Genomic DNA, 15,095 nt, shown 5'->3' with positions numbered 1-15,095 from the left:
AGCCAATGATATACATTGTAAATGGATTTGTAACTATATAAGAACTCATAAAACATCCCTTTAAAATCTCATTAGCACACATTGGACGTATACCAACACATGTCTTTTGTAGATTTTGTGCACCGTTTCACCTCTGTTATTAATCCTGTATACTTTGTGTTCCAATAAGTTCCACAGCATTTGGAAAAAGTTGTGGAAAGGCATTCTGGTAAATGAAGAGATCGTCAGAGAATGGATGGTATCTCAGGGAGAGGATCTGAGGGCGGCTCACTCTGTATCGACTCCTGAGACTGTCTGGACGCCAGTGCTTAGTGGTGCAAAGGGGTAAGAAAGACCAATACCTTCCAATCTGGAGGCTATTAGGCTTCTGACAGCTACATTTGTTCCAAGCACAGGCAGCAGGATTTAGACCTTTGATGCATCGCCTGCATTCTGCTCTGGTCAGATCCAGCTCTCCTCACAGCTGTAACAGCTTTGCTTACTTCAATTACTGCTATTACTTCTCATAAAGCCAGATCAACGCAGTAAAGACAGTCAGTTCTAATTCCAAGGGCGTCAAATTCCGATGCTTTGTCACGCCCTCGTCTGATACCGAGGCGCAAGGCCCCGTTTAGCGTCTGTATGAGAAGCTTTCAGGAAACTACTATATAAGCCCATCCACGACAACATCAGATGCTCAACGGACGTACTTGAAATAGCAAGACAGTCCGAGAAGGCTGGTCAGGAGGAGAGGTTGGACCCGTCAAACAAACACAGGACTTTGACCCAGTTTGTGTCCATTATTATTATCAACGCTCAGAGAAAATGCTCCGACATTGTGATCACGTAGTATAACGGCCGAAAAAAGCCACACAGGGTTGGAGGGAGGGGAGGTGGATGTGTCAAACAAACACAGGACTTTCAACCAGGAAACCTGTGTTCAAGCAGGTTAATGAGTTCCGCCCACTCTGGACAGTCTGTCTGGTTGAGTTGTTCCTCCCTCAGGGAGAGAGGGTGAAGCAAATACTGAGGAAGTGGCGAGGTCAAGTTGAGGGCTGCTGGAAAGCTCACCTTCAACCCAGGCCTTTTTCTAGACCACCTCATAGCTTATTATAATATTTCTGTGAGAAATCACTCCGATTGGCTGTTTAGCTTTAGCGAATCAGTGCACAAGAAGAGAAACCGACGTGACGAAAGAAGGAAACAACCAGAAGGCTTCTCTCATTATTCATATTTATGTCATCTGACATTCCAATACACGGATATTTTGTAAATGACATGGCCAACTGGAAGTCCTCGGTCTTCCCCTTTTTAATGGTGAATAAAGACCAGCACCACCTCCTGGTTGGGAGTGTTACCATAAATCCTCTAATACTGGCCTGTATTCTATTACCGGCCGGTCTCAATCATTGGCCGGTCTCGCTGTCGGCGGAGGTAAATAACGGCCAGTCTGTAATGGAGGCCGGGGCAAGTGTCCACAGGCAGCGTTATTTCCACGCTTCCCATTCATTGTCAGCCGTGCAATGCCTTCGTGTCGCAGAGATTTTGGCTGAAGCTATATTAGAGGATTTACGGTATGTAAGATGCCCTGCAATGCATTCGCCTCACGCGGGTGTCGAGAGACGTTCCGCCGCCGCATCCTCTCGAAAATCTTTTAAACTGACCGTTGTCGATCAAAATAAAGACAGATTCAGCAACTGCATAGCTTATTTCTCGCATAAAATGTTTTCAGAAACACCTTTCGGTGTACTACGCAAAATAAGAGAAAGTTAAACGAGCCACCATGTTGGTTGGTTTGAAATCCGGGAGCAGACAGGACAGCTGTGAAAGCGATTGTCCAATCAGGTACAGCCATGAAGTGTCCGCGTGATTGTATGAAGGAGAGCGCCTGTCAATCAACCTCCTAGTCCCTCCTAGACATCTTGAGGGTGTCCCTCAAGGCTCAGTATTGGGACCGCTTCTGTTCTCACTATACACCAGATCACTATTATTACATTGCATGGATTCTCGTACCATTGCTACGCAGATGACACCCAGCTGTTCCTCTCTTTTCCCCCATCCTCTGACACTCACATTGCAACTCGCATCTCGGACTGTCTGGCTGACATCTCTGTCTGGACAACTGCACATCATCTCAAGCTTAACCTGAATAAAACCAAACTCCTCTTCATCCCAGGGAAATACTGCCCTCACATGGACCTGTCGGTCACTGTCGAGGGCATCACAGGAACCTGGGTGTAATCCTCGATGACCAACTATCCTGCACCCCCAACATCACTGCTGTGGCCCGATCCTGCAGATTTGCCCTCTACAATATCCGCAGGATTCGGACCTTCCTCACAAAGGATGCAATGCAACTCCTGGTCCAAGCACTGGTCATCTCCCACCTTGACTACTGCAACTCTCTCCTGGCTGGACTCCCGGCCTCTGCGACTAAACCATTGCAGCGTATCCAGAATGCTGCAGCACGCCTTGTCTTCAATCTACCCAAATTCTCCCATGTGACCCCCTTCCTCCGTGACCTCCACTGGCTCCCCGTTGCAGCACGCATCCAATTCAAGACAATGGCACTGGCCTTCACGGCCATCAATGGAACGGCACCCATCTACCTTCAAACACTGGTCAAACCTCATGCCCCGAATCGAGCACTTCGCTCCTCTACTTCAGCTGGCCGGCTGGTACCATCGCTGAAATCAAACAAATGTCACTGAGCAAAGTCCAGACTCTTCTCTGTTCTGGTCCTCAGTGGTGGAACGAACTCCCGACCAATGTCAGGACAGCAGAGTCACTTGCCAACTTTCGAAAAAGGCTCAAGACTCAGCTGTTCAGACTTCACCTCGACTCTACATAGCATGACCCACTAACACCCCCCCCCCCCCCCCCCCCCCCAAAAAAAAAGACCCTTACCTATAGCACTGTTGCTCTTAAGGTACTACTTTACTCAGATGAGGACCTAACACTTGTTCTATTCTTAGCTTTTACTTTATCGGCAATGATACGTTGTGGTTTCTTTGTTTCCTTCTTTTGCCAAATGTACTTATTGTAAGTCGCGTCTGCTAAATGACCTAAATGTAAATGTAAATGGAGTGGCAGCCCATTTGTGAAAATGAAAAGAAAAGGTTGATGAATAAACCAGATGTTTCATAGCCTCAGCGTGTATTCCTCTGATAGGTTATTCAAATGTACCATTGTGTAATCTTAATGTCAATGTAGCCTGATGTTTCTGTGTACATGTATTTTTACATCTACATGCCATCCTCCTTGTTTACGTCACAACACTGTGAACTGTGGTTCATTGCCTCAGGCAAATTGTAGGAATGCAGACTCATGGAAAGTGTACATAAAGGACTCAATATGTCAGGGAGTCCTCAAGTCCATCCATCGTCTACCGCTTATCCTGTATTCAGGGTCGCAGGGGGCTGGAGCCGATTCCAGCTGACAGGGTTCACCTGGACAGGTAACCAGTCTATCACAGGCTGACATGTAGAGACAGACAGGTAACCCGTCTATCACAGGGCTGACATGGAGGGACAGACAGGTAACCAGTCTATCACAGGGCTGACATGTAGAGACAGACAGGTAACCAGTCTATCACAGGGCTGACAGTAGACAGACAGGTCTTTGGACTGTGGGAGGAAGTCGGAGAACAGGAGAGAACCCACGCTGACACGGGGAGAACATGCAGAGTCCACATTAAAGGAACCCAAACCCGACCCGGGAATCGAACCCGGGACCCTCTCTCTGAGGCGACAGTGCTACCCACTACACCACTGTGCAGATCGAGTCCTCAAGTCCTGACGACAAGGAGCGGCCGATTGTCACGGAGTTCTCTATAGGCAGGTGTATACGCTACCTCCTCAGCCAGCAGCTGGCTGAAGATCGCCTGTTTCCAGGTTGCTGTTGGCAATATTTGATGTAATTTCCAGTAAATTTTAGTACTAGTACTACTAATACTACTTGCAGATGCCAAAGTGAGATATTATTAAATGCTACAGGGTTTAATACTCTTCTCTTACCTGGAAGTGTAGAGTTGATGCACGTCCAAAGTTCATTCTAGAAGACAAAGGAGAAGAAAAGGTTAATGTGAGACTTAATAAAACATGGCCTTACTTTACAGTTTACTGATACCATACCTTGATACCAGGATAGGAAACCCTGTCAAGAATGAAAACAAAGCTAATTTCCTTACAGTTCTGTGTTCTAAGGTCTATCTTGCTTTAAGATTGGTTTCTTTTTTAGAAAATGTATTAAAGAAGACAGTTTCCAGTCAGACCAAGTCAAGTTTCTGTTTGCGATTAGGTCTGAGGTTAGTTTAGGATTAGGTCTGTATCTGATCAGATGGTGTACTGTAATAATAACACATGAAGCTTGAGACACAATTCCATCCACGAGTACTGACAGACTGTCGCTTCACCCATAATTGAATTATGGGTGTTTGTAGCACGATTTGGGGTTATGGCTTACAATATGGGCAGGTTCTGAGAGTCCATATTTGATGTTATTGGACGAAGCCTGTGTGATCTGACTGTCTTTTCTATATTTTGTTTAAACCCCAACCAGGACACGAAGAAAAGCAAGTAGGGAAATGAACTATTAAAACTGTAAACATGTAAAAAAGCAGATTCAACTTTTATTTTGAAAGGTATATCGTTTTGGAAAGGACATCTTCCAGAGGTGCTGCGTCTTAAAGGCCTCTGTTGTCTTCCCTCGCGCCTCCACAAACCTCTGTAAACATGATCTGCCACGTAGCTCTCCAAATATGAAACAGCGAGGCCCATGATTGCGTCATTGTCCTTTTCCCTCATTGCCTCATGGTTGTGTAACCATCAATTGTAATCAGCCGGTGGTCAAAGGGAAGAATATGCTTTTGTCGAGGGAAAACAGTGTAAGGAGTGTGGTATATTCATCTCATAGAACTAAAACTGACACGCAGCATCTCATCACAGGATGTGTGATGTTGGCAAATGAACACGTCACACTACAACTGTTCTTGCTGCTTGATACAGCAGGAGTCCGGACACACTTTTTGTTTTTGAGTGGTTCCTATGAAAGCTTCAGTCGAGGTCGACTTGCCACATTTGATGATGAACTGTAGATATTTCTACTTCTGCATCAGCCTGGAGGATTCCACTCAGTGTGGGAGGATCTTCTCCCCGCTGCTGGTGGCCGTTGCATTTCCTCCATGTTTGGCTGGTTGGCTTGTGAAGGCTGGAGGTTAAGTAACTGTTCCTTCCTGCGCGGCCTGTCCTCGGTGCATCAGGGGTGGCCATCCACAGTACACAATACATTGATGGTTATCACACCAGAACATTTGCTAATTACCGGTTTTGTAATAAAACATAAATAAATAATAAACCGAGAATCTCAAATGGGCATCTGCTTTCCTACTGGACTACCTCGTCAGGCAACCGTTGCCACGCTCAAAGTCAGAGAGAGTCAACTGATCCCCATCCCCCCAAAAGAAAATCAAATCCCTGTCTTGGGATGACGTTGGGGATCCAACAGATGGACGTGGTGTTGTCCTGGAGGATGGGAGTCCACTCTGTAAGAAATGTGGAGCTAAAGGAGGAAGCATGTTCGTCCATGTTGGTGAATAGCATCCCTCAGTGAAGATCAGTTTTCTTCAGAAATATTATAAACCAAACGATTAATCAATTGATGTTAAACACCTCAATAGACTACAATAGTAAAAGCCTGCTTTTACATTAATGCATTGATACAATAATAATCAAATGACATAATCTAATTGTATACAGCGACAGGGGACATATATTACTTAAGTAAAGGATGTAAATACTTCCTCCACTAGTGCTGCTACTAGTGTTAGTTTCATAACAAAGTTACATGCTATTTTTTTAAATCAACTTTATAATCCTGTGTACTATTGTTTATTGTTAATTCATTAGCTCTGCAAAGACACCAGAAGGGTACTCTCCGCTAAGTAACCATGGGAATTTATCCGACCAAACTAGCCTGCCCCGGGGCATGGCTAACCATCAGGCTTACTTTAGTGGGGGTTTCAGAGAAGTCCGTCTGTCGGAAACAACTGTACCAGCAGAAGGTTCCGCCAAGCCTAGTCCTCGTGATTTCGTCACGTGAAAGACCAGAAATGACCAAAATTACATATATGAAGTACAAACAGACTATATTTTCATCAAGCGTCTAAGAATACATGCTTGCAATTAAAAAAATATGAATAAATCGTTTATTTTCTTTTTTGCCTGTATAATTGTCTTTAGATCAGATAATTAGACCAACATTTTACCTTAACTATGATAAATATGTCATACAATTTCCCCAGAACCCAAATATAACTTGCAAAAACATGATAGGCATAAAGATGTTATTATTAATAGCATGTATATCCCAATGACAAAGGCATTGCTGCATGCAATTTCCAGGGTTATGATGGGTTTGTACTCCTCGTACAGTTCCATCAATATTTTTTGCGCTGGTCTTTTCTGCCATTTTCTCGAGGATTCGACATTCACGGTTCTGGTCTGGCTTCATATCCCGTGAACGGCGTAACACACGACAACGTTAACCTGGCTTGAATTAGCCTCAACAAGGCGCGGCTGAAATGCGTTAATGGAACGGGTTTAGCCCAACTTTAGTGGAAGTTGCCGTTAGTTCTAACCAGGCTTAAACCGGGTAAGCGCCGCCTTAATTAGCGAGTTTGGTGGAATACCCCTCAGTTCAGCTTTCTTATTTATTTATTTATTTTTAAAGGGGAGAATCTTTACACATAGTTCCAAAAAATAAAGCATTATATATATATATATATTACCACATTGTTTGTATAAATATATACGAATTAACAAACGTACAAACTCATTACCCAGTAATTAGTGAAGAAAACGTCTCCCAGGGAAAACACATGGAGAACAATCTGAGATGATGAAGAAAATATTTCACAGGATCCAAACATTTGGAAAAAAAGAAGCGTTCTCTCTTGTTGAGAGAGAATGTTTGGTCCTTTCATGCTCTCATGCTTCCACAGGCAGCCATTTGTGTAAGGTTACCACGTCACTGCTCACACTCCCACCATGCCTCTTGGCTGAAGAACAAAGAGTCCCGTCAGCGTTCTTCAGCTTCATTTATGAGGCGGAGCGAGGAGTAACAGCGTCTTTACATGAAGCATCAACATGATTTGCGATGAAGCAGGGGCCGATAAGGCAGGAATATGACAGAAAGAGCGATGTTGCAGTTTACATGAGCCAAAGCAGAAATCCAGGGCCTTCATGTGGACGTGTCCGATAAAGGTTCACATTTTTCCCTTTTTTTCTTACAGGCTGATTTGACCTACTTTAGATCAACTAAGACCATATATATATATATATATATATATCAAACAAACTCTTTGGGAAAAATGTATCTGACGTGTATTTCGTTTGGCCCATGTCCCATCAGCTAACCTGAGGGGGGTATTCTGCAACGTATTCTGCAACCAGCCACCAGGGGGCGTTCCAGATGTTTTGGCTTCACATTTGTGAGGCTGTCATGTCATCCATCTTTATACAGGGGATAATGTTGGGGCCCATAGTTGTAACTCCTTTCTATCCTTCTCATGTATAAGAGGGGCCGTGCTCTTTTGTCAGGATTCACTTGTTTTCCTCTTTTAAAAATAACTGCTTTTAGGGTCAACAATAAACTCACGCTCATCAATTTCACATTTTCTGTCACGTCCCTTCTCTTGTTATCTTGTTGTTTTCTAACAGTAGCCGTGTGTTGTGTTTGGTTATTTGACTTATGTCAGCACTCTCGCCTCACAGCAAGAGGGTCCCGGGTTCGATCCCCGGGTCGGCCCCGGGTTCCTTCTGTGTGGAGTTTGCATGTTCTCCCCGTGTAAGCGTGGGTTCTCTCCGGGTTCTCCGGCTTCCTCCCACAGTCCAAAGACATGCAGGATGGGGATAGGTTGATTGATGACTCTAAATTGCCCGTAGGTGTGAATGTGAGCGTGAATGGTTGTCTGTCTCTACATGTTGGCCCTGTGATAGACTGGCGTCCTGTCCATGGTGTACCCTGCCTTCGCCCAATGACAGCTGGGATCGGCTCCAGCCCCCCCGTGACCCTGAATACAGGATAAGCGGTAGACAATGGATGGATGGATGGACTTATGTCAGCACACTGGGGTCAAAACACATCCAGGATTTAGGAATGGGACAGATTAACAGAAAATAGTGCTGTGCAAATATCGATCCCAAATGCAATCAGTTACATGTTTAGAAATATCATTTTGATCCCAGCTAAGTTGGATTAGCAGCTAAAATAATATGTGCACGCATGTGCATCGTGTAAATAGCTTATGGTTTTCATCAGGTCAGCCAGAACAGTGCACATGTTTAATGTATGCCTTTTCCCATGGATGCGTGAAGTATCGCCGTTAGTCTCGCGTGGCCAACCTTTGGTTCTTCGCGGAACGAGGGAGTCACGTAGGAGACTAGTACAGTGTTACTCATTTTTGTGGCTCGCAAGCCTCAATTTGTGGCTTGCATCAATGGTAAAATAATAGCAGGGCCCTATAAGTGTAATTAACAGGCACACCGCTTCATCCAGCGTCTCTGCTCTGTGTGTCTGTTTCACTGAGGGGCGGGGCTGAGACACACACACACACACACACGTCATGTCGAAGACAGTTATTATAACTTTTCTTTGTGGCTCTACTGGAAAAAATAGTGGAGATCACTGGACTAGTAGTACTGAACCAAAACATGGCGGGAGCTGCTCCACTGAAGGCCCCGCCAAGCCTAAAGGCAGATGTGTGGTTGCATTTCAGATTCAAACACTATGAAGGCAGAGAAGAGCTGGACAAAAGCAAAGCCTTGAAATGTGTGTGTGTGTGTGTGTGTGTGTGTGTGTGTGTGTGTGTGTGTGTGTGTGTGTGTGTGTGTGTGTGTGTGTGTGGTTAATCCAGGTGCTCTACTACTCTGGTAACCACAACCACAAACCACCTCCTGTCAATGGGTGACAATCTCAAAGCTCTCCATATCATTCTCTTTGGCGACACCTATGGCGATATGTGGTCATTGCAGGTGTGTATTGGATCTCACGAGTAAAAAACGCTTGTTGGCAATAGTGCAAATGGAAGAGCTTTCATCAGTGTTCCATAGGCTCAATCACCATGGTGATAGACAATTGTATGTTGTACAATCTGTGCATTTGTATCACGAGATCAGTGAAGATTCACACTTCTACTGAACAGACATTTATTTCAACGAAAATCTTTTTGATTATTAATTATAAGTCTTACTAGAGAGATGGTACTATTTCGTCTTAACTCCGGCCAACATATGACCATCAGCAACATCCAACATCACACTGCTCAAAGTTGCATCAAAACTGCATTTTACATTATCAATAATATCAATAATTACACACACACTGTCAATTGTAAAACATAAATTTCGATGTTTGCAGTTTCCTGCTTTTTACAGCATGGATAACAACTGACTGAGCTCTATTATAAAGTTATGGTTTATAATTATAATACTAGATAATAAATACTCTTTAAAGCTTCTTTAAATATTATTTAGATACATATGTCATATTTTGTAAATGTTTTATGGTTGTTTTCTGGTCCATCTATGCTATTTTTTTAGATGTTGTGGGTGTGGATGATGTGTGCAAGTAAATGGGGCGTACCCAGGTTTTTTGTATTCAGAGCGCAATTGAGGGCTGCTGTTGAGTTTACATGATGGGAGTGACAATCTGTTAAGGTCGTAAACTTGTTTTGACTTATTTTGTTTCCTTGAATGCAAAGTTTTCGTCCCTCAGATTTTAAAGACGTTGGTGCAGTAAAGTAGGCCTGGGTTGTGCATATTAAATAAACATAATTAGTGTTGTTGTAATAGAGAGAGTGGACTCACCATCACCTCTGGACAGTAACTGGGTAACCTCTGGAGGAGATACTTCAGATGAGACTCACTCTTTATAGTGGCAAGCTGTGACAGGAGCAGAAGACAGAATTAATTCAACACCTTCTAAATCAACACGTGTGTCTTGCAAAGACAATAACATATTTACTACTTAAAATAAACAGAATTGACATCTAAAATTACACTCCAAAAACACAATTAAAGACAGTTCAGCTAGTCTCTTGGTGAAAGAGAGAACATTAAATCGAGATGATGAATGGTTGTGTTCTTCTGTTTAAAGGTGCAGCATGTGGGATTTGGTGCCATCTAGCAGTGAGGTTAAGATTGCAATTGAAACTTCTTCTGTTTGCGAAGGCAGGGTTAGGTGATAGACGGCTGACACACATAGCGACACATTCACACGTCGTCAATGAACCTGCATGTCAACCCACGCTGACACATGCAAACTCCATACAGGAAGCCGAAGAAAAGCAAGGGTGTCTGAATTGATCGGTCGACGGTGGCCGGTTGGACCCACAGATATGTGGTCGGAGAGAAGTTAGAGTGATGGGAAGATGGGAAGATGGAGCTGTGGCAGAAAATACCGTGCGCACTGAAGACAAATTCCTGATATGAGAAAACGTATTTGGCAATAAACTCCTTTCTGATTCTGATTCTTTGGCAGAGCAGAATGTGAACTGGCATCTCTCCAGCTACCCGTCCACATTCTCCCGGTCCACACTGGATTAGAATCGGCCACCCCTCCCATCCTAAGCCACGTCTCCGTGAGCCACTGCTGCATCTTCAAAACCATAGAACTAGAAGCAGAAATATCAAATAGATGGTGATTATTCTATGTGGCCTCATATACTGTATGATATAGGGAGTCCTTTTAATTGGTGAATGGTAAATGGACACATAAAACACATTCACAAACACTCACTCTACCTCTGAGCCATAGCCGCTGGGTCGAATCAATTTAATTCCAAATTGTAGGTTCATTTTGGATGACTATGATAAATTCCAAATTGCTCCAGCTCCGATTCACTGATTTGGCTCAGTAGGAAAGGCAGAGTTTCTGTGTATGTTCCAGGAGAGCATGGTGGGTGGGAAATGCTTTCTGACTCTCTTATTGAGTCATTGGAACTGATCAAGATCTCGACATGCAGTATTATGTTCACTTTGATCCACAAGACGGTAAAAATGTACCTTTCGCCATGTATAATGTTTTCCTACACAGAGGAATGGGTCCCGGCCATGAGAGAGTGTCAAGCATTTCTGAGATTCGCTCTCTTCGAGGCCGTCCACACGTACCAAAGCTATCTTTTTTTCTCCGTTTTTCCTTGGCGTTGTTTCAAGAAAATCTGCATCCAGACGAATCCACTAAAAACAACTCGCTGTGCGCTGTAGTACATATTCAAGGCCTTATGTGGCGCTGTTTCTACTAACAATGCAGAAGAAGAGTCGGAGCATTGGGAAGTAAATACGTTGCTTGACAGGATGTTTGCAATTGCTATGGCAACAAGTGTAAGCTGCGGCTACTATCCACCCGACCACCCGATCCATAAACACCTATAAGATGACAATTTGGTTTGTATAAATAAAACCAACAATACGCATCAACAGCCGTTTCCTTAAGGACCTTAACGAGGCGTTGTCATGTTGTCATGGATTAATTAAATGCGACATTCATGGGAAGTTAGCTTGCATAAATGTTTGTTAGCATCGTAGAAAAGTAGAAAATATGTGACTTTTTTTCTCTGAATATTGCCCCCCTCTCTCGGCTCCTTTTTTTTTAATACAGTGGTCCTAATACGCCGTACAGACGAGCAGAATATCTGCTGCAGCACGATCACGAACGCGTAGGCCGCCATTGTTGCTGTTGTTATGAGAGGGGAAGAAGTCAGGTTAGAGGGTCGAGGGGCGGGGCGATGACGTCACCGTATGCGTTTTTGCCATCTACTTTTCAGCCACCAAAAATGCCGGATCCGTGTGGACGGTCGACCCAAACGCACAAGATTTCTGCGTCAATACACAAAAAAACCTTTCCGCATGGACGGGGCCTTAGGGCATCGGTAAGGCATCCAAGTCTGTGGTGTGTTTCCACACACACACTCAGCCATGACACATCCAAGAATTGTGTGAACATACAAGGCAAGAGCCTGGGAGAATGCAGCCACTGCCAACAGTCTCTGGCTGAAGTGTGAAGTCATGAAACCAAGTGGGTGAGATTTACAGCTTCACACTTTCCCGACTGCCGAGACAACAAGAGATCTCTTCCCCTCCTCACCTATTAGACGTGACGCCAGTCCACACACTGACTGTGAATATGGATACGCAAAGATTACCAGAGATACTCGATGGTCCACAGTCACAGTGTCACGACTGTTTCATCTCCCTTAAGGAATGTGAAAAGAGACTTTTCACTTCTGTTTGTATGCTTGGTGGGAAAATAAAAACCACAAGACCAACAATGAACTAATATCAAGCCCAGTCTAAGTGTGTACAGTTGTGGCCCGAACATTTGAGGTATGACGCGTGAATTGATTCGGTATGTAAGTAGTAGTGATGTCCAAATGAAGCTTCGTGAAGCATTTTCTTTATTTTCTGAGCCCAATAGATGGCGCTCTCTGTTCAACAAAGGGTTGAAAGCAATGGAAATATATCGGCCTTCAACCCTTTGTTGAACAGAGAGCGCCATCTATTGGGCTCAGAAAATAAAGAAAAGAAGCTTCATTTGGACATCACTAGTAAGTAGTCCGTGGGAACACAGCTAACAGGAGCAGCAGACCGCTAACTTAGCATTAGCCGTGCCAGTTTACCAAAATGTCAACACAACTGGGTGAAACTGCAAGCAGAAATACAGGCTTAAATGTTTCACAGAGAAAGATACTCTAGTTGCTAATAAGCTAATCTGTTAGAAAGACGGAGAGAAAATGTTGCTAATAGGCTACACTATGAAAAAGACAGAGAGAAAATGTTGTTAATAGGCTAAACTATGAAAAAGACAGAGAGAAAATGTTGTTAATAGGCTAAACTATGAAAAAGACAGAGAGAAAATGTTGTTAATAGGCTAAACTATGAAAAAGATGGAGAGAAAATGTTGGTAATAGGCTAAACTATGAGAAAGACGTAGAGAAAATGTTGCTCATAGGCTAAACTGAAATATAAATACAAAGTTGAAGTTGAGTTGAAGTAGAGATGGAGCAGAAATGTTGCTAATAGTTTAGCCTTCTGCTAACCGTAGATGCGAGTTGCAATCTCTGAAATGCTTGGCCAATATTGTGGGACTCTTTTTGACTGACTTTATCGGGTTGCTTTCAGTGTCTGCATCTGTTGCGGATGCTGGAGTTGCAGCCTTTTCTGGGTCAGTTACAGACATGCTATACATGCTTGGTTTCTCTACCAGGTGAGTAAATTGACTATTCTACTGTAGGTCAACGTTAACTTTCTAAAAGTAACACTCACAGTTCTGGAGAGTGGTACATATTCAGAGTAACTTGTCTTTTTTTCAGCCATTGTTAAACAAAGCCAATCAAACTGTATTAAACACATTCAGAAAATGATTCTGCCTCCACCTATGCTCCGCCCACAAAAATACATGATCATGGGTGCATCCCAAGGCTAGTAAATTGCATCCATGTGTCGCTCACTTGTTTTTTTCCCTTGTGTCTTAGTCCCTCCCACTGGGGATGCATGGAGAGAAGTAAGGACACAGGAGAGAGGAAATGTGTTATCATCCATCTGTTTCACGACTAAAGACGCACTGTTCCTCATGGTGTCTGTATTTATTGATATATTGATTGTGAAATCATTATTTAATAACTCAGAATATCATTAAAGCATCATTTGAACACAATAAAAATATTTAACAGGCTAAATATTGAGAATTATGCAACTCATATTGAACCCTAAACTCTCTCTGACTTTAATTAGATCCATAATGGAGAAAATAATAATGAAAAGATAAATCTTTGTAACAAATATTAAAGTTATTTGTGGTCCTTTTGTTGTTCAGACCTACAATACATATGTTTAACTAGATAGTGAATCAGGAAAACAAATACAATATAACTTGGGAGTGCTAAACTACAGTTATCTGTCTTCAGTTTGGACGGTGATGTTGAGATGTATCAGCTGAGGGGTCCAATCAATAACTAATAACTCATCATACAATCGTCAAAATTGATTTTTCCATTGGATTTTGTATTTGTAAATGCAATCGCCAAAAATAGAAGTGTTTGCATTGGGTTTTAGATGAACTTCACGACCACTGTAATAAATGTTAACTATTTTCTAGCTTTTCAAAATCACTTCCAAACCAGATATAATGGTGGGAGCCAACGTTATAAATGATGTTTACATTTCAGTGTTCATGCTCTTGTTTGCACATTGAATGTGTTGGTTGTGGTATGTGTTTTACATTCCATATGTACGTCATTTTTGCTGCTGCAACAGTCTACTGTCCCCACTGGATTACTAAAGCTTATCTTCTTATCTTTCACTTGGGTAAAGACTCAGAGGAGAGCTGTATTATTTCAGCAGCTGCAGCACTGATTTCTGTTGGTACACCGCTGTCCATTTTATTCATGTTGGGGAACCATTCTTCCGTGCCAGGCTCCAGGTGCTCATAATGTGTTTGTAATCAGGTGTTCTGGGAATGTTCTTTGTTGGAGCAAATTGAATCAGAGGAATGAAACACAGATTGACAGTAACTTCATCCAAATGTCCTTACGTCCCTTCTGAACGGACAGAAAAACACAACACCAAGCGGAGCGACAGTGATTTTTTGGCGGATGATCAAAGAAGAACTCTCTCTGGTGCAACAAAAGACCAACTCTGAAAAGCCACGGGCCAAGCAGGCCATTTGTAAGAGTCTCCCAGTCTGTATGAAAGGTGAATAAGTGCTGGCAGGCAGACTGATGGGCTCTTTCTCCAGTGCATCAGGCGTTGCACGTCTAAGAAAGATGGTTTAACAGCAGCGGTTTTAAATCACATGTCATCAGGGCCCGAGAGTCGGCAGGTTTTTTATTCCAAAGAAATGTTGCAGCTCCTTCAAGATCCAAGTTAAGTTCCATGTCTTGGTTCCTAGCTGCTGTAAAGTGAAGGGGGTTAGCCCAGAAGTGACTTCAGCCGGGGAGGCAAAACAAAGTCGCCCCTGTCTCGTGACCACAGTCTGGTTTATGTGTATAACTGAGTGCAACACCATGAATGCCTTAGAGAAGAGACCTTCTGAAAGTGAACAGTCATCCCCACAAGTAC

At 43.2% G+C, this 15,095-nt stretch overlaps 1 protein-coding gene across 1 annotated transcript in view; it reads right to left on the bottom strand.

The window, feature by feature from the left end:
* Window positions 1–15,095, bottom strand: part of reck (reversion-inducing-cysteine-rich protein with kazal motifs) — a 76,312-nt gene that overhangs the window by 42,991 nt on the left and 18,226 nt on the right. Inside the window, exons 3-4 of the mRNA XM_084033800.1 lie at window positions 9,846–9,920; window positions 3,996–4,032 (exon numbers count right to left, since the gene is read on the bottom strand). Coding sequence (XP_083889926.1) covers window positions 3,996–4,032; window positions 9,846–9,920 — 112 coding nt within the window. The remainder of the gene's footprint in view (window positions 1–3,995; window positions 4,033–9,845; window positions 9,921–15,095) is intronic.

The sequence above is a fragment of the Eutrigla gurnardus genome, assembly GCF_963514095.1.
Source record: "Eutrigla gurnardus genome assembly, chromosome: 18".
NCBI classification, from domain to species: domain Eukaryota; kingdom Metazoa; phylum Chordata; class Actinopteri; order Perciformes; family Triglidae; genus Eutrigla; species Eutrigla gurnardus.
Note: the sequence above shows the minus strand (reverse complement) of the source record. Positions and strands in the feature narration are given on the sequence as shown.